The 18,531-nt window shown below is 44.3% G+C and overlaps 1 protein-coding gene across 1 annotated transcript in view; it reads left to right on the top strand.

Annotated features, from left to right (window-relative positions):
• The window catches only part of exd1 (exonuclease 3'-5' domain containing 1), a 54,690-nt gene that overhangs the window by 15,706 nt on the left and 20,453 nt on the right, over positions 1-18,531 (top strand). Inside the window, exons 5-8 of the mRNA XM_078233170.1 lie at positions 4,761-4,825; positions 14,685-14,771; positions 16,120-16,224; positions 18,414-18,494. Of these exons, the coding sequence (XP_078089296.1) occupies positions 4,761-4,825; positions 14,685-14,771; positions 16,120-16,224; positions 18,414-18,494 (338 nt within the window). The remainder of the gene's footprint in view (positions 1-4,760; positions 4,826-14,684; positions 14,772-16,119; positions 16,225-18,413; positions 18,495-18,531) is intronic.

Genomic DNA, 18,531 nt, shown 5'->3' with positions numbered 1-18,531 from the left:
CAAAATGACACAATCAGTCCCCCGATTCGCTGAGGGTGACCTAGGGAGACTACTGGATGCAGCAGAAGCAAGGCAGGACACCCTCTTTCCCCCAGGAGGACTCGGACCAAGTGGGGCTGATGGAAATGTGGCTTGGGAGGAAGTCGTCGCCTCGGTCAGTGCCAGGACACTGGCCCTCACAAACCGGAAAGCAGTGCTGGAAAAAGGTAAATGACCTCATACGTTCAGCAAGGGTGAGTGCCAAACCCCATCTTGCCCCAGATCCTCCCATCCCCAGCACCTTGCATGCTTCCAAGCATTTCTTTCTCTCCTCCTCTCTCTCTCTCCTTCCTTCCCCCCCCCCCCCCCCCCCCATGAACCCCACTGTGCTTGTCCGCTAAGGGCCACCACCTGATATTCTGCAGGAGTCACGCCACCTTTTCTTTCATGGTTCCTTCTGTCTCCACAGGAGAAGACCGACCACAACACCCGTGAGAGGGCGGATCCTCCGCCAGACCTCCGGGTCCTCACCCCCTTTGAGGAGCGGGCACTGGAGCTCTCAAGGGAAGGGGAGATGCGGGCTGTCAACGACAGCATGGTTGGGCTGCTGTCAAGACGTGAGCACCTGTCATTCCTTCAATCACTTTGAGGCAACTTCTCGGGGGCACGAGTTTCGGGGTGCGAGGGGCAAAGTTTAAAGGAGATGTTCGAGGCATGTTTATTTGCGCAGAGAGGGCAGTGGGTGCCTGGAACCCGCTGCCAGGGGAGGTCGTGGATGCAGATACAAAAGTGACCTTTAAGGGGCATCTCTACAGTTATGTGAATGGGATAGGAATAGAGGCATATGGTCCCCGGAAGGGTAGGGGTTACAAATCAGATGGGCAGCCTGGTCACTACAGGCTTGGAGGGTCGAAGGACCTGTCCCTGTGATGTAACTTTGTTGGTTCTTTATTCTATGTTCAGTGGAGAAATGTGAATCATGTGTTTGGCATCCCGGATTCCTCTCTCTCCTTTGCACTTAACCTTGTGTCCTGTGTTGCAGGGACAGATCCAGACGCCCCGGGGGTTCTGAACTACAGACCCCTGCAGCAACTCCCGCCCATCCTGGTCAAGACAGTTCGGACGAGTCCTCAGAGGATATGGGTGAAGGGACCTCAGAGGGTGGCACCCTTTTGGCGTCAGCTTCCACCTCGCAGTTCACCATCCCAGATACTGACACGTTGGTGGGTCCAGTTAGTGTTGAGGCTTCTGGGTCACTCTGGTGAGCACAGCACACCTGTTGATATACATCGGGTGGAGGAGGGAACGTCCGAGGCCTCTGACACGCGGGGGCCTCTTGGAGGCAAGGACTCAGCTGGCCCCAGGCTACATGTTGGTCCTCTGAGATCACTTCTCCCTCAGCTGCTGGAGATGCAGCAATAGAGCCAGGGAATGCAGGAGGGGCTGACGGCCACACCGGTCCATCTGTGAGGCTGTTGGGATGAGTCCCAAAGCTTTCAGGTGGACCAGCTTTACCTATTTTGCGTGTTCCTTGGCCAACACTGAAGGGTGGAGTCTGCAGTGGAAAGCCTAGGGCCGGGGATCCTCACCATGAGTGGCAGGCTCCAAGCGATGGCCGAGTCACAGGAGGCCACAGATGAGAGACCGAGATTCTGCGGCCCATGGCTGAGAGGCTCGAGAACTTGCAGGAGACCCAGCACTAAGACATAGTGGGCTACGATAGCAGCCATTGAGAACATGGCCCAATCTCAGAGGGTCATGGCTGAGGGCTTGCAGAGCGCAGCCCAGTCTCAGAGGGCACTTGCTGCAGCCATTGAGACGTGGCCCCTGACTCAAGTGCTCATTGCAGAGGGCTCGACCACCATAAGTAGGATGTGGGTGGTCTTCCAGGACGCTGGAGCTCACTGCAGAAACACCGCCATCCCATGGAGTGACACAGGGGTCCACAGGAACCCCAAAGGAGGAAGAAGGGCTTGAGCCTATTCTGGGGCCTTCCAGCCAGGCGACTGTGGCTGTGGCTCCACCTTCTGACTCCCCCCTTCCTGACACCGGGGCATCACACGGACAGCGAGACGAAGAGGGTGTCATGGAAACATCCCAGACAATTGGGAGACGGCCAGGGCCAGGACCTCCAGAGGACGCCTGCCACGCGCATCGGCCACATTCTCCGGTGTACATTCGCATGGGTGAAGGGCTGCACTAGTTAGAAAGATATTTAAGCACCTTAACATTTTCTGTTTACAAGTTTTTATGCTAGAACATCTCATTTAAATACCTTTATTGCAAATAAATGTTTTTTTGCCACCCTCCCGTGACTAATTTGTCTCGATTCTGAATCCTTTTCCATTGATGATCGCCGGAGGGATGCTTCATGTTGATGTCAGCTGGGGAGGCCCCTCAATGCTGTGTCACTGAGAAAAGGAAGGCATTGGTTCCCCAGACTCCACGAGTGATCCCCAGGGCCCTGTATGGTGGTTTCAGATCCACTACACAGACGTGGGCCCAGGCCCCAGCATGCATGCGGAGCTCAGGTAGGAGTCAGACTAGTTTGCACCAGGGCATCATCATAATGGTGCTTAGTGAGTTGTCATCACCCTCCTGCCTGCCAAAATACTCGCTAACAGAGTACCCAGGCCCACCACTCTGATGTGACAATGTTGCAGGATATAGAAGGAATTTTGGGGGGGTGTGGGATGGAACCCAAAGATACAAACCCCTAATGAATGAACCGCCTGGTGGTAAGGGCCTCCCTTGCCGCCCTTGCATGCCTCGCTTGAGCTGCCAGCCCTTGAACGCCTGGTTGGTGTTCCTCGGCATGATCATCCTCCTCCTCTTACTCCTGCTGGTCATCCTCCCCCGTGACACCCGGCTAGACAGCCTCCACGTCCTCCTCTTCCTCCAATAGGTCACCTCTCTGTAGAGCCAGATTGTGCAAGGCACAGCACATGACCACTATGTGGGAAGAGATCACTGGGCTGTATTGGAGGGCCCGCCAGATCGGTCCAGGCACTGGAATCCCAATGCACCTCTCCACTATCGCATGGGTGGCTGCATGGGCCTCATTATAGCGGGTCTCCACCTCCGACACAGGCCTCCGCACAGGCGTCATCAGCCATGTCCGAAGCGGGTAACACATATCACCCACAAGCCACCCCCGCTGGGCTTCTCCTCAAATGCCTCCAGGATGTCCCAGCTCGTGACAATGAAACTTTCATGCACATTACCTGGATGTCTTGCACAGACATGCATAATGTTCATGTTGTGGTCGCACATGAACTGACCATTCGGAGAGTGGAACGCCTTTCTGTTGGTGAATCTCCGTGGATTCTGTAGGGGGGGCCTTGAGAGCAACATGGGTGCAATCGATAGCCCCCTGAACGTTAGACATCCCCGCAATGGCTGCGAACCCTGCAGCCCGGGCTTCCTGATGGGCTTGGTCCAGGTTAAGTTTGATGTACTGCCCAGCCCAAGCATACAGGGCTTCTGTGACCTGCTTGACACAGGTGTGCATGGCGGATTGGGAAATTCCACAGACACCTCCGCTAGGGATCTGGAAGGAGCCGGTTGCATAAAAGTTCAGAGTGGCCGTCATTTTGACAGCCACCGAGAGAGAGTGCCCCCCACCCTCTAGATGCCAGGTCCTGCAACAGGTTGCACAGGTGTTGCACTGTCGGCCTGGGCCTCCTGTGCCCGCAATTCTTCCTCCAGCTCCTCCTCTTCAACTCCAGCAGGAACCAAAAGAACAGCAAGATCGATTGGTTGCATCGCAAAAGCCATCTCATCACTCTGAAAGGGGGATGGGGGGGGAGATGGAGAGGAACACATGTAGAGGTTAAGGAACTTTGCTTGCCCTAGCACGTCAACAATCACAAGCCCCCCCCCCCCCCCCCCCCCCCAGCCACATGCTCCCCACAATCACAGCTCCTTGCAAAGTTGAGAGGTTGCAGCAGTGCAATTTGCAGGGGCTTTGTGCACATCCTTCAACTGGGAGTGAGCTGAATGCGCTAGGACCCAGCAGCACCGCAAGACTCTAGGTCAGTGCTAAGACCCGGGTCCGTTTTGCAAGTCGGACATTGGAGACCCTGCAGAGCAACAGCCCCCCCTTCCCCCCACACACACTCACAGAGCCACCACCAAACCAACACAGAAAATGGCCGCAACAACAGGACACCCGTGAGTAGCAGAGAGCTGTCAGACGCTATGCACTTACCTCCTCGCTAACCCTCATTGATGGAGCTTTGAGTCGGACTTTTACTGAGCATGTCTGATATGTGCCGATTCCCGATTGGCGAACACGGTGGTGAAGGGGGAAGTGCTGGTAAAGTTGGGCGTCCAGCCCATTAATTCAGTTTTATTGCATCCAAATGCATTTAAATTGCTGTCGCGGCCGTTTCAGGCACGGTCCTGATCGCGGCCATTTTCAGCCATTGGAAAGGGGGGAACGGTCACAGATCGCGCTACTCGCTTCACGTCCGACTTTACCAAGTTTTCGCACCCAAAAACGTGTGCAACTTGATGGTAAAATCGGGCCAACAAAGTCCACCCGGTGCCTAAAAGGGTAGGTAATTGGATCAATCAGACTCAGTGGAGTAAAGTTTGCAGATAATTACTTCTACAACAAGCAGCCTTCAACTGGAAAAAAGATAAGTATGAAAGATGAATGACATTGGAGATGATAGGTTTTCTGCCTTCCCCAGTGAAGTTCACTGTATTCCGATATGTATGGTTACAAGTTAAGCATTTGTATTTGCAGATTTGTAACTGATGTTGATTTCTTACAGAGTTGGAGGATGAAAGCTTGGAATACGTAGTCATCGACCAATTTCACCAGAAGTTTGGTCCTGCTGTAAGTTCACTAGTTTGAGTACTTTTGCCTTTTCTCTCTCAAAACACTGCTCAGATACGACTGTTACAATTAAGTAGGCTGTTGTTTGTTTGATGAAATAGGCAGGGTCCAGTAGTGAGTGTTCCCATCCAGCTCTGAGTAAATTAATGTTAAACTGTCTTTTTTGATTCTTAATTAGAGGGAATTAATAATTTTTACCTCTGCCCTGGAGCACTCATTAGTTCATGGGATATTGAACCACTGAAGAAATATCAACCTTGCCTTCTTGGCCATATGGCCATTCCTTATTTATTTTTGTCCTTGATGGTTAAGCACATGGAAAGCTGTTTGACTGAGAAGAACATCTATCGCTTACCCTATGTCACCTGTACACTTTACAGTAGAAGTCACAAGATAGTGCTCTTGGTGGCTTTTTCCTTCCTTCCCCTAACCAGGACCAATTCAGTGATTCAGTACAGATAAGAGATCAAATCTTCACATGCCGACCACTTTCAGATGAGATAAGACTTGGTCCATTTCACCCATGAATCTGCTATCTTCCCTTCAGCATTTCTAATCATCTATTCATTGATGATCCTGTCTGTTCCTTCTTGAAACCCATTAAGGCATTTTTTGTTCCACACTCTTGTTCTACATGCTTGCCATCCTTTCAGTCAAAGAACTTTTTCTCCTACGTTTCAACTTTCTGTTGTTAATGTGAAAATACTTGTGCTTAAATTCTACACAAGGCAGAAAGTTTACTTGGATCTAATTTGTCCAAACATAAATAAGAGCAGAAATGAACCGTTCAGCCCCTCTGAAACTGCTCCAATATTCATGTGATTATGACTGATCGTTGGTCTCCAATTGTGCTTTCCTGCCCACTCCCTATACTCTTGATTCCTTGAAAGAACAAAAATCCAGCTTCTCAGCCTTAAATATATCCAATGATTGAGCATTCACAATCCTGAGTGAAGAATTATTTCCTCAACTCAGTCCTAAATTAATGACCCCTTATTCTGTGCTCACATGTTCTTGATTCCCCAAGCAAGGAAAACAACTTTTGTCTATCCTTTCAAGCCTCTTTAGAATCATGTATGTTTCAATGAGGTGACCTGTTATTCTTCTAAACTCCAGAGCATATAGGACCAATTTACTCAGCGCCTCATCCTAGGAACCAACCAAAAAATGAATGCATGGCTGGAATAAAAAGGCAAATATGCCATTTGCCCTCCTAATTGCTTCCAACACCTGTATGATAACTTTGTGTTCCTTGTATGAATGTACCCAAGTGCCTCTGAACATCAACATTCTCAAGTTTTATGCCATTTAAAAAAATACTCTGTTTTTCTAATCTAATAACCAAAGTGAATAACATCGCACGTCCCTACATTATTCTCCATCTGTCTATTTGTTGCCCACTCACTTAATCTTCTAATTTAACACACTTTGTGAAAAGCCCCTCTGTTTTTTCCTTTCAAGTATTAAAATACCTAGTTGTCAATCTTTCACCCCTTAACTTTTATAGCCCTTCTATCTTATATTTGTTTTTAAAAAAATATTCAGTACAAGATAATATCTTAATCGATAGAATGATTATTGGGCAGCTGTTTGACTTGAGGACATCATAACTGAACATCTGTCAGTTGAGGTTGCAAATACCATTTCTCATGGGCAGGATTGAACAGACCTGATCAGTTAGACTTCCCTACAGTTGACTATTTCCCTGGCTAAATGTGATACTGAGACACACCAGGCATTCACTTGGAAGGGAAGGGAAGTGCCTTTCATCCACTCCAATACTAGAAGGGAGGGAAACTGGAAGGACATGTTATTGTTTTTAAACAAAATGCTATGCAGTTGTACAAAACTGGGTATCATCATCAAAAATGATTTTGTTGTTTAAAAATTACCCAGCAGTCACTCCCAAAGCTTTCAAGTAAAATAACTGGGAGCATGATATTCATTAATTAATTGCCAGTTGAAAATACTTTTGCTTAAAACTTCTTTAGTCTAACATCTGAAGAATTAAATTAATTTTGAATGAATCTGTAACTTGAACTGACTAGTCTACTGTGGTTTGCATTGATAAGTTCTCTCAATGTATAAGAAATAGAAGTGATACTTCTGAGTGTATATTGAAACTTGCTGCTGCAAAATGTAAAAATAAATCCCAATTTTTGGGAGAAGAATGCATGATGCAGTGTTTCAGAACTCTTGAAACTTAGATCAGGCTTGGCAGGGTACAGATAAATGTTGTAAGTGAAATAAAGTGATGGTTACAGTTAAGAACACATTTTATTTTATTCCATATCTTTCACATGCACAGTATGAGTGACGCTTATCATACTGAGCTCTGGCACTGTTCTGTCCTGGGTACCTGTTGATGTGAGTAGGGATGTCCTAATTCTCCAAGGCTCCTTCGACTGCACCTTCCAAACCACAACCTTGTCCACCAAGAAGGAAAAGGCAGCAGATAAATGGGAACACTGCTATCTGCAAGTACCCCTCCAAACCACACTCCATCCTGACTTGGAACTAAATCACGGTCTCTTCACTGTCATGGAACCAAAATCCTGGAACTTCCTACCTAACAGTAAAGTAAGGTTACTTGCACCAGATGGACTGTAGCAGTTCAGGAAAGCGGCTCACCACCTTTTAAATGCCACTTCCCAAGAAATAATTTTCTTTAAAAATTTCCTTGGCTCTGAAGTATTGGCATTTTCATCGAGTTGATCTTTCCCTGGTTACAAGTTTCTTTATCCTTCAAATTGTATCTGTTGTCACGAAAAAGTAGGGAAGCTTTTTCTGTCCAAGCTGTCTGCTCTAGTCCAAAAATATTGTCAACTGACAGAGCTCTGCTCACAGATAATCACACACCAACTGCAAGCAAGGCACAAAGGACTTGATTGTTGATGTGTTTTATCAGTTATTTTGAAGCTGGAATATACAATCTCATTTCCTATCCTCCTCTCTCTCCCATCCAAGATTACCCAGTCTACTTAGTTCAAACCTTGAATTATTCCTCATTAAATTGTCAGCCATTTAATGATACTAAGGTCACTGTCTCAGTGTCCCTCATGTAGAGGACTGAATCCACATAGGGACATTGTTTAAAAGCATGTCTTGCTAACATGTTGCATTGTTTACTGACTGGGTCACTTCTTCACAATGTGAGAATATAGAAGGTGGTACAAAAATACAAGTTTTCCTTTCATCAAACTATGGTCTAAGAAAGTAGTTCAAAACAAACCAATCTTTTCTTGCTCATTTCTGTCAATAGGATTCATTCAGTCTGTTTCCAATTTGCAGCATCTTCATTCAGCAATTTTCATATTCAAACATTTCTTCAGGGGAGGCGGATTTGAAAAATTGCACCAGGCAATGCCTGTGACTGGGAAAGTTACCTCGGCCATTATGTTTTCTGTCTGAGGCTTCCAGCCATGCTCCTCTCTAGAGAGGATGTCCAGAAGAGCCAAAGAGGACGATTCTCACACCTATTTCATATAGCATAAAAAGATGGTACTCTGTTTCTGCTTCACTTTAACTTCCGCTTGTAAAGTGTTTTTAATGTAAGTATACTTGGACACTTCACTGATCGCGATATGGAAAACAGAGTGTTTAGAAACTAATTCAAAAGTTGAGAATGGAAGGTCAGCAGATTGTGGAAATAGCTTGGAGGTAGCAAAGGGATCTACATTGGAACAAGAGGAGGCCACTTCGCCCTTTGAACTTATTCCATCAATCAATTAAATCATGGTTGATCTGCATTTTAACCTCATTATTCCAATTTTATTCCATGTTCCACGATACATCAAATCTTATTGCCACCCAACCTTCTAAAATCGAGAATACAAGCCAAATTTATCCTCTCAATTTATCCCTTTAAGCCCTGATATCATTATAGTGATTCTGCTCTATACGCCTTCCAAAGATAATGTACCATCTCTGAGGGTTGATGCCCAACATTTAATGCAGTACTTCAAATGGAATCTGACAAAGGCTCTGAACAACTGATGCCTTGCTTTTGAATGCCTTTGAAACAAAGACCAATATTTCATTAGCCTTTGAGATTACTTTTTGTGCCCATGATTATTTTTCAGTGATCGGTGCACATCTGCTGAAGCAAAATGGAATATCTCACATTGAACTTCATCTACTGTAGTTTGATACGCTCAGTAATCTATCTATGTCCCTTTTTGTAGCATCCTCTCCCATTCTCTCAGTTCTGCCTGCTACCTTTGTGTCATATCACCTCTTTATTCATTCAAGCCATCTCTATATATGGTGAAAAACTGAGGATGCCATGCAATATCTTGTCTCACCCCACTGATCAAGAATAATTGTTATCCTTGCACCCCTGTCTTTTATTTCCCAACCAATTACTGACCTATGCCTCAATGTTATCTTCATGAATTGTAGACATGGTAAAGAGTGGTGAAAGATTGATATCAAAGATTTCAAAAAATTTCAAGATTAATGTGCAGGTTCAGTCGGCAGTTAGGAAGGCAAATGCAATGTTAGCATTCATGTCGAGAGGGTTCGAATACAAGAGCAAGGATGTACTTCTGAGGCTTATAAGACTCTGGTCAGACCCCATTTGGAGTATTGTGAGCAGTTTTGAGACCCGTTCCTAAGAAATGATGTGCTGGCTTTGGAAAGGGTCCAGAGGAGGTTCACAAGAATGATCCCTGGAATGAAGAGTTTGTCGTTTGAGGACTCTGGGCCTGTACTTGTTCGAGTTTAAAAGGATGAGGGCGGGATCTTATTGAAACTTACAGGGCACTGCGAGGCCTGGATAGAGTGGATGTGGAGAGGATGTTTCCACTAGTAGGAAAAACTAGAACCAGAGGGCACAACCTCAGACTAAAGGGATGATCCTTTAAAACAGAGATGAGGAGGAATTTCTTCAGCCAGAGAGTAGTGAATCTGTGGAACTTTGCCACAGAAGGCTGTGGAGGCCAGGTCATTGAGTGTCTTTAAGACAAAGATAGGTAGCTTCTTGATTAATAAGGGGATTGGGGTTATGGGGAAAAGACAGGAGAATGAGGATGAGAAAAATATCAGCCATGATTGAATGGTGGAGTAGACTCTATGGACCGAGTGGCCTAATTCTGCTCCTATGTCTTATGGTCTTATAAAGACTGACTTTCAGGAGAGTCACTCAATTGCCAATCTTGGTTCCAGGTGCTGTGTTCCAGTTAATTGCTGTCATCATCATTCTTTCTGACCCCGAGGTTAGCTTCTGGCAACATTTCTGCTCTAACACCAAGACCATCTACAACCACATTTGTAACATCCCTGATCGTCTCAGTTGTCTCAATTCATCTGCTGAAACCTTCACCCATGTGTTGGTTGTCTCCGGACTCAACTTATTTCATGCTTTCCTGGCTAGCTTCCTACCTGCACCCTCCATAAACGTGTCTTCATCCAAAACTCTTGCCCATGTCCTAAGCCAAACCAAATCCAGTTCACCCATCAACCCAAAGCATGCTGACCTACATGACATGATCTTTCATCAAGATGGAGAGTGACATAGTTGATTCTGAGACTAGGATCCTGAATCTTAATAAATGAAACTACAATGGTATGAGGTGTGAGTTGGTTATGATAGAATGGGAAACAGTACTAAAAGGGATGACAGTGGCAAACAGTCAAGGAGTGCATGGGTGAACTGCAACAATTGTTTGTTCCTGTCTGGCGCAAAAGTAAAACTGAAAGGTAGCCAAACCATGGCTTATAAGGGAAATTAGAGATAGTATTAGATCCAAGGGAGAGACATTGGCCAATCAAAACAGTAGAGTAAGGATTGGGAGCAGTTTAGAAATCAGCAAAACAGGACCAAGGGACTGAATAAGAAGGGGAAAATAGAGTATGAGAGTAAGCTTAAAAATTAACTAAAAGTTTCTATATGTATGTGAGGAGAAAAAGATTGATGAAGGCAAATGTAGGTCCCTTACAATCAGAGCCATTAATTCATAATGGAGAACAAATAAATGGCTGACCAACTGGATGCATATTTTGGTTCGATCTTCACAAAGGAGGACACAAATAAGATACCAGAAATATTGGAAACACAGGATTTACAGAAGGAGGAACTGAAGGAGACCAATAGTTTGTAGAGAAATGGTGTTGGGGAAAGTTATGGGATTGAAGGCAGATAAATCTCCAGCGCCTGATGATTTACATCCCAGAGTACTTAAGGAAGTGGCCTGAGAAATAGTGGATGCACTGATGGTCATCTTCCAAGATTCTACAGGCTCTGGAACAGTTCCTGAAGTTTGGAGGGTAGCTAATATAACCCCACTATTTAAAAAGGGAGGTAGAAAGAAAACGGAATTATAGATGTGAGCCTGACATTGGTAGTGGGGAAAATTCTACAATTCATTATCGAAGATTTTATACCATAACACTTGAGAAAACTGACAGGATTGGAAGAGAGTCAGTATGGATTTATGAAAGGAAAATCATGCTTGACAAATTTACTGGAATTCTTCGAGGATGTAACTAGTATAATTGATAAGGGGGAGCCAATGGATGTGGTTTATTTGGACTTCAATAAAGTCCCACATAAGAGATCAGCGTGTAAAATTAAAGCGCATGGTTGGCAGACAGGAAACAAAGAGTAGGAATAAACAGGTCTTTTTCCAAATGGCACAGTGACTAGTGGGATGCTGCAGAGATCATTGCTGGGATCTCAGTTATTCACTATATAAATGATTTAGATGAGGGAACTAAATGCAATACTTCCAAATTTGTAGGGACACAGCTGGGTGGGAGGGTGAACTGTGAGGAGGAAGCAGAGATCCTTCAGTGTGATTTGGACAAGTTGAGTGAGTGGGCAAATAATTGGTAGATGCAGTATAATTTGGATAAATATGAGGTTATCCACTTCCGTAACAAAAACAGGAAGACAGATTACTATCTGAGTGGCTATAATTTAGGAGAATGGAATGTGCAATGAGACTTCTGTGTCCTTATACACCAGTCACTGAATGTAAGCGTGCAGGTGCAGTGGGCACTTAGAAAGGCAAATGGTACATTGGCTTTCATAGTGAAAGGGTTCAATTGCAGGAGCAGGAATGTATTGCTGCCATTACACAGGGCCACACCTGGAATATTATGTGCAGTCTTGGTTTTATCTGAGGAAGGATGTTAACTTTCTGGAGGGACTGCAGAGAAAGTTTACCAGACTGATTCCTGGGATAGCAGGATTGACGTATGAGGAGAGATTGAGTCAGTTAGGATAGTATTTGCTGGAGTTCAGAATGAAGGGGGGTCTCATAGAAACCTAACAGGACTAGACAGGGTAGATGCAAGAGTCTATTCCCAATGATGAGGGTGTCCAGAAAGAGGGGTCACAGTCTGAGGATACAGGGTAGACTGTTTAGGACAAAGATGGAATTTGCTACACAGTAAGTAGTTGAGACCAAAACTTTATTTTTTTCAAGAAGCAGTTTATATAGCACTTGGGACAAAGGAGGTCAAAGGATATGGGGGGAAGATTGGGACAGGCTATTAAATTTGATGATTAACCATGATCATAATGAATGGTGCAGGCTCAAATGGTCGAATGACCTCCTCCTACTTGCTATGTTTCTACATTGGCTCTTCATACATCCCTCGATTTGAAAAAAAATCATCTTTGTTTTCAAATCTTCCATGGCTTCACCCTGACTAACTCTAACCACCCATGACTCTTTGAGACCTTTGCATTCCCCACTTCTGATCTCTTCCATATCTCTTTACATCCTTCACCAGCTGTATCCATGTTTTTAGTTGCTGAGGCATCAAGCATTGGAATTATTTTTATAAATCTCTCTGCTTTTTAATCCTTAAAGCACTCTTTAAAACTTACCTAAAACTGTCTTAATACTTCCTTATGTGACTGAGCTTTGATGGCACCTCTGTAAAGTAGCTTGGGATGCCTTACTGTGTTAAAGGTGATGTTTGAATGCAAACTGTTGTAACATCCTTTAACGGCAGGGTCTCATTCTGCCAGCAGGGGAGGCTGCCAAACCACTTATTCAGTCTGGGTTGAGATTTTACATTTGCTTTGCGTGTTCCTGACTTCATCATACCTGATGTGGAAATGCCGGCGTTGGACTGGGGTAAGCACAGTAAGAAGTCTCAACACCAGGTTAAAGTCCAACAGGTTTATTTGGTAGCAAAAGCCACTAGCTTTCGGAGCGCTGCTCCTTCATTGGGTGAGTGGGATTTCAGTTCACAAACAGGGCATATAAGGACACAAACTCAATTTACAAAATACTGGTTGGAATGCGAGTCTTTACAGGTAATCAAGTCTTAAAGGTGCAGACAATGTGAGTGGAGAGAGGGTTAAGCACAGGTTAAAGAGATGTGTATTGTCTCCAGCCAGGACAGTTAGTGAGATTTTGCAAGCCCAGACAAGTCGTGGGGGTTACAGATAGTGTGTCATGAACCCAAGATCTCCGTTGAGGCCGTCCTCATGTGTGCGGAACTTGGCTATCAGTCTCCGCTCAGCGACTCTGCGCTGTTGTGTGTCGTGAAGGCTGCCTTGGAGAACGCTTACCCGAAGATCAGAGGCCGAATGCCCGTGACAGCTGAGGTGTTCCCCAACAGGAAGAGAACACTCTTGCCTGATGATTGTCGAGCGGTGTTCGTTCATCCGTTGTCGTAGCGTCTGCATGGTCTCCCCAATGTACCATGCCTTGGGACATTCTTTCCTGCAGCGTATCAGGTAGACAATGTTGGCCAAGTTGCAAGTGTATGTACCTGGTGGATGGTGTTCTCACCACCAGGTACACGGTACATATACTTGCAACTCGGCCAACATTGTCTACCTGATTCGCTGCAGGAAAGAATGTCCCGAGGCATGGTACATTGGGGAGACCATGCAGACGCTACGACAACGGATGAACGAACACCGCTTGACAATCATCAGGCAAGAGTGTTCTCTTCCTGTTGGGGAACACCTCAGCTGTCACGGGCATTCGGCCTCTGATCTTCAGGTAAGTGTTGTCCAAGGCAGCCTTCACGACACACAACAGTGCAGAGTCGCTGAGCGGAGACTGATAGCCAAGTTCCGCACACATGAGGACGGCCTCAACCAGGATCTTGGGTTCATGTCACACTATCTGTAACCCCCACGACTTGCCTGGGCTTGCAAAATCTCACTAACTGTCCTGGCTGGAGACAATACACATCTCTTTAACTTGTGCTTATCCCTCTCTCCACTCACATTGTCTGTACCTTTAAGTCTTGATTACCTGTAAAGACTCGCATTCCAACCAGTATTTTGTAAATTGAGTTTGTGTCCTTATATGCCCTGTTTGTGAACTGAAATCCCACTCACCCAATGAAGGAGCAGCGCTCCGAAAGCCAGTGGCTTGTGCTACCAAATAAACCTGTTGGACTTTAACCTGGTGTTGTGAGACTTCTTACTCCATCATACCTCTCAGGTATTCGTGAAGTCTGGATCATAAATCAAGCACTCAACATTGTTATTGAGACAATAGAACAGACTTGGAAGAAGCATTTGAACAATATTGTTGCAAAGCACTAGATCCTAGTCCCGTTGATTGATCTCCACTCAGTGCTATCACATTTCCTCTCATGACTCAAGAGGGGATTGTCACTGGGTAATTCACCCTACACTGATTTTCATTATCCATGAGTTGCCAGGTGCAGCAGCTTTTGGAAAAGCAGGAGACATGGGTCTCGCACCACATTTTCTGTATGTCTCTCTCACACTCCTGGCTATTGGATGGACACAGAATAGCATTCTGATTAGAACTTCAAATACATTTTACATGGCTTCCTGATGGAAGAGAAATGAGAGTAGCTGAAAGTACAAATGTCAGTTTCTAAAGGATTGTGTCTTTTGTCTGACTCCTTGTAGATCTTCCACATTAAACAGCAAAGTGTGATTGGGGTTGCAGTGGAAGGAATTGATATCTGCCGCTTTGGAAAGCTGTGCATGATACAGGTACTTTTCCAGCCCTATATCAGTGCCTGGGCAGTCATTGAATTCCAAAATACCAATGTTTAATTATCTTCTATTTTTTAATTACTTATTAAAGGTTAAGACCCCATGTTAACCCTAAAAAGACCATATTAGCTAAAGTTGTCAAAACTATTTAACAGCTTTAGCCAGTGCTCATTTTAGAGCACCTTATTTATTAAGTTTCCAAGTAAAATGCCTAGGTTTCATCTCCCAGATCCATATTATCCCTTCTGTGCCTTGTATTGAAACGATTGAGGAACATGCAGCCATTGCTGGGAAGATTCGATGAAGGCATGTTTTCTGTTACTGAGCCTTGTAAGCAGACAGCTCCCCAAGGACGTTAGCGAACCAGATGGGTTTTTCTGAAAACCGACAATGGTTCCATGGTCATCAGTAGATTCTTAATTCCAGATTTTTTTTTCCCTAGCCGCATTACTGATGTGGCTGAGGTTGAGTGAGGATCACAGCATTTGGTACCAAACAATAATGCTCTAACAAGCTGTGCCTCCCTTGGTCAACTAGTTTACTATTTTGAACTTCGATTTTTGCTCATGAGGCGGTTGGTTTTGAATGCCAGTCTAGTTCTACAATGATATTGTGCCTTTTAAGAAATATGTGTACCATGTAGGATTATGTTTAAAAATCAGCTCTGTTTACAAGATGCCGATTTGTCTGAGATAACATGCAGCTCCATGCTGAGAATCCAGGATAATTTTTGAATAGGTTGATTGGTAAAGACAGATAATTGGTGGAGCTATGTTTGCAGGAGAGAAAGTTTTTTTAAAAACTGTCACCTTCTGCCTGGTCCTGAAAGAAACAAGGTGTCTTTCTGTCTCGCTCTCACTCTCTGGAGGCTGCTGTTTGGGGCTGTCAGAAGGCAGGTGTCTCTCTGTCTCGCCCTCCAGAGGTATTCAAAGACTCTAGAACTGTTAACAAGCCCGAGTTCGTAAACTGCTTCTAACTAGTTTTGAAGAGGAATTTAAGTCTATAAGAAGAATATTGCTTAAATTGGAACTAATAGAGATAGGCTAGCAGTTAAGACCTGTATTTTGTCATGGTTAAGTATTGTTTAAATGTTAAGCTAATCCATTCTCTAGTTGAATTGTTGTTAAAATGAAGTTTGTTTTGATAAAAACTTCCTATTGTTTTGATTGAATCACACCTGGACTGAAACACCTTATCCTCTCACTAATGCCAGAATAAAAAAACTTATTGGGGTCTAGTTGTAACATACTTTGGGGTTTCTGCTCTGGTACCCTAACAGTTCCTTATTGAGTCATAGCTTTTACTACCTTCTAAGTATCGTTTAATTTTTTCACTTTTTTTCTAGATTGCAACAAATGATCGAATTTATCTGTTTGATATTTTCCTCTTGGGACCAGTGGCATTTAAGAATGGACTGAAAATGATTTTGGAGGACTCTGGTATACTCAAAGTAAGTTGGCACAATTGTGGTCTATACAGGCATGGAATTGTGCCATGCTGCACAGCTTGGGCAACAGGCAAATTGTCTGCTGTTTGCCCAACCTAAATGGCTTTGATGTGTTAATCCTGCAGATTTTGGAAAAATACATAATGTTTCTTCACTCAGCATATTCTCTGGTCAGCAGTATGACCATTTTGGGAGATGTCTTTGAGAGAATCAGGAACACAATCAGATTGTGCCCATTTATGATATAGAGCACTGGAGTACTGAGCTGTAAACGATACTTCTTGACCTTAAAGGAACTGGAATAGGTTGTTTAGCAGCTTGAGACTGTTCATCAATGAAATCATGACTGATCTAACTCCAAAAACTTAAGTTTCACTGCTGCATTGCTGGTAATAAGAAAGGGAAAAAAATATATGTAATTTCTTTTTCCCATGCTTTTTCACTGGCCAGAGGACGACCAGCAAGGTCATCAGGAGCAACGTGACAGCAAAAGTTGCAGCACACTCGAGCTTAATTTTAAGGCACTGTGAACCCAAAGAGATTTTCACAGGTGGCATGATTTCCTGTCATCTTGTAATTAATTTTGATTTCTGTGTGACATTTGATATTTTATTATGTTATGTTCATTTATTGTCCCTGTGTACAAATATAAGTATTGATTTGTTTTAGTGAACTCCGTATGCTTCATGTTTTCCAAATGTGAGTGGCGCTGCAGGGGCTGCAAACTTTAATAGAGATTGGCTGCTTTAAATTGGGGATGAAGGATTGCCTCCTCAGAAATGTTTGAGGTGGCACTCTTGGCATGAAGTTCAAGCCATGCCCAGGCAGCCTAGTTGAAGGTGCATTTAATTAAGACATCGCGGTGTCCTTGCCTCCCTTATAGTTCCTGAACTTTGCCTCCACATCTTCACCCTGTATCTTCCTGGGTTCTTCATCAGATCACTGCCGGTCTGGACATGATCCCAGAATCCTGATTCTGTTCCTGGAGCTGCCTCTTCATATTGGATAGACAAATGGCAGATGAAATTCAGCGCTGAGAAGTGTGAAATTATTAATTTTGCTAGGAGAGACAATATAAGCTAAAATATACAATTCTAAAGCGGATACAGGAGTAAAGGGACCTTTGTTGATGGTGACAGGACAGATTGAGAGAACAGTTATTAAAGCATTAATATTCTAGGCTTTATTAATAGGGGCATGAAATACAAGGATAACATATATTTATGTTAAACATTGGTTCAGCCTCAACTGGAGCATTGCATCCAGTTCTGGGCGCCACACTATCGGAAGGATGTGAAGGCATTAGGAAGTGTGCAAAAAAGATTCATGAGTGTTTCCAGAGATGAGGAACTTCTGATGCAAGGATTGGAGAAGTTGGAATTGCTTTCCTTGGAGAGAAGATTTGATGGAGCTATTCAAAATTATGAAGAGGCTAGACAAAATAGATTAAGGCAAACTGTTCCCATTAGTGGAAGGATACGGAGTGAGAGGGCACAGATTTAAGGTAATTGGCAAATATCATGCAGTGGGTGGTTAGGATCTGGAATGTGCTGCCTGAGAGTGTGGTGGAGATTCAGTCAAGGCATTCAAGAGAATTGGATCATTATTTGAAAATGGAAACATGTGCAGAGCTACAGGAAAATGGCACTAAATGAATTGCTCATTTGGAGAACCAATGCAAGCACGTCAGGCCCAATGGGAGCCTGTGCTGCAACAATTCACTGATTCTGCCTCAACTTCACTTGCCCACCCACTACCTACATACCTTGATTCACAGAGAGAAGAAAAATCTGACTTGGCCTGTAATATATTCAACGATGGAGCATCCACAACCTCCTGCTGTAGGAACTTCCGAAGTTCCATAACCCTGTCAGAGAAAAAATTTCTCAGTTGTAAAAGATCCCATATCCTGATTCTCTACCTGAGTTCTAGGTTCTCCAGCCACGGGAAATAATCTCTCCATCTACCCTGTCAAGTTCCTTTAGAATCTTGTATGTTTCAGTGAAATCGCCTCTTATTATTCTAAACTCCAGAGGATATTAGCTCAATTTACTCAACCTCTTATTATCGAACAACCTCTCATTCTAGTGGTGCGAGAAGACTGCACATCTTTATCAGCAGGTTGACTTCACTGCACATTCCACAGGACTTTGGATAAGCTTGGTAACTTTTTTGTTTTGTGATTAATTCAGGTGATCCATGACTGTCGCTTGGTTTCTGACTGCCTGTACCATCAGTACAGAGTGGACCTCACCAATGTCTTTGATACTCAGGTGAGCGTGAGCTTTGTCATTGGTTTGAGAACTGGCA

The sequence above is a fragment of the Mustelus asterias genome, chromosome 18 (assembly GCF_964213995.1).
Source record: "Mustelus asterias chromosome 18, sMusAst1.hap1.1, whole genome shotgun sequence".
NCBI classification, from domain to species: domain Eukaryota; kingdom Metazoa; phylum Chordata; class Chondrichthyes; order Carcharhiniformes; family Triakidae; genus Mustelus; species Mustelus asterias.
The sequence above is the reverse complement of the archived record's forward strand: the minus strand, read 5'-3'. Positions and strand labels throughout refer to the sequence as shown.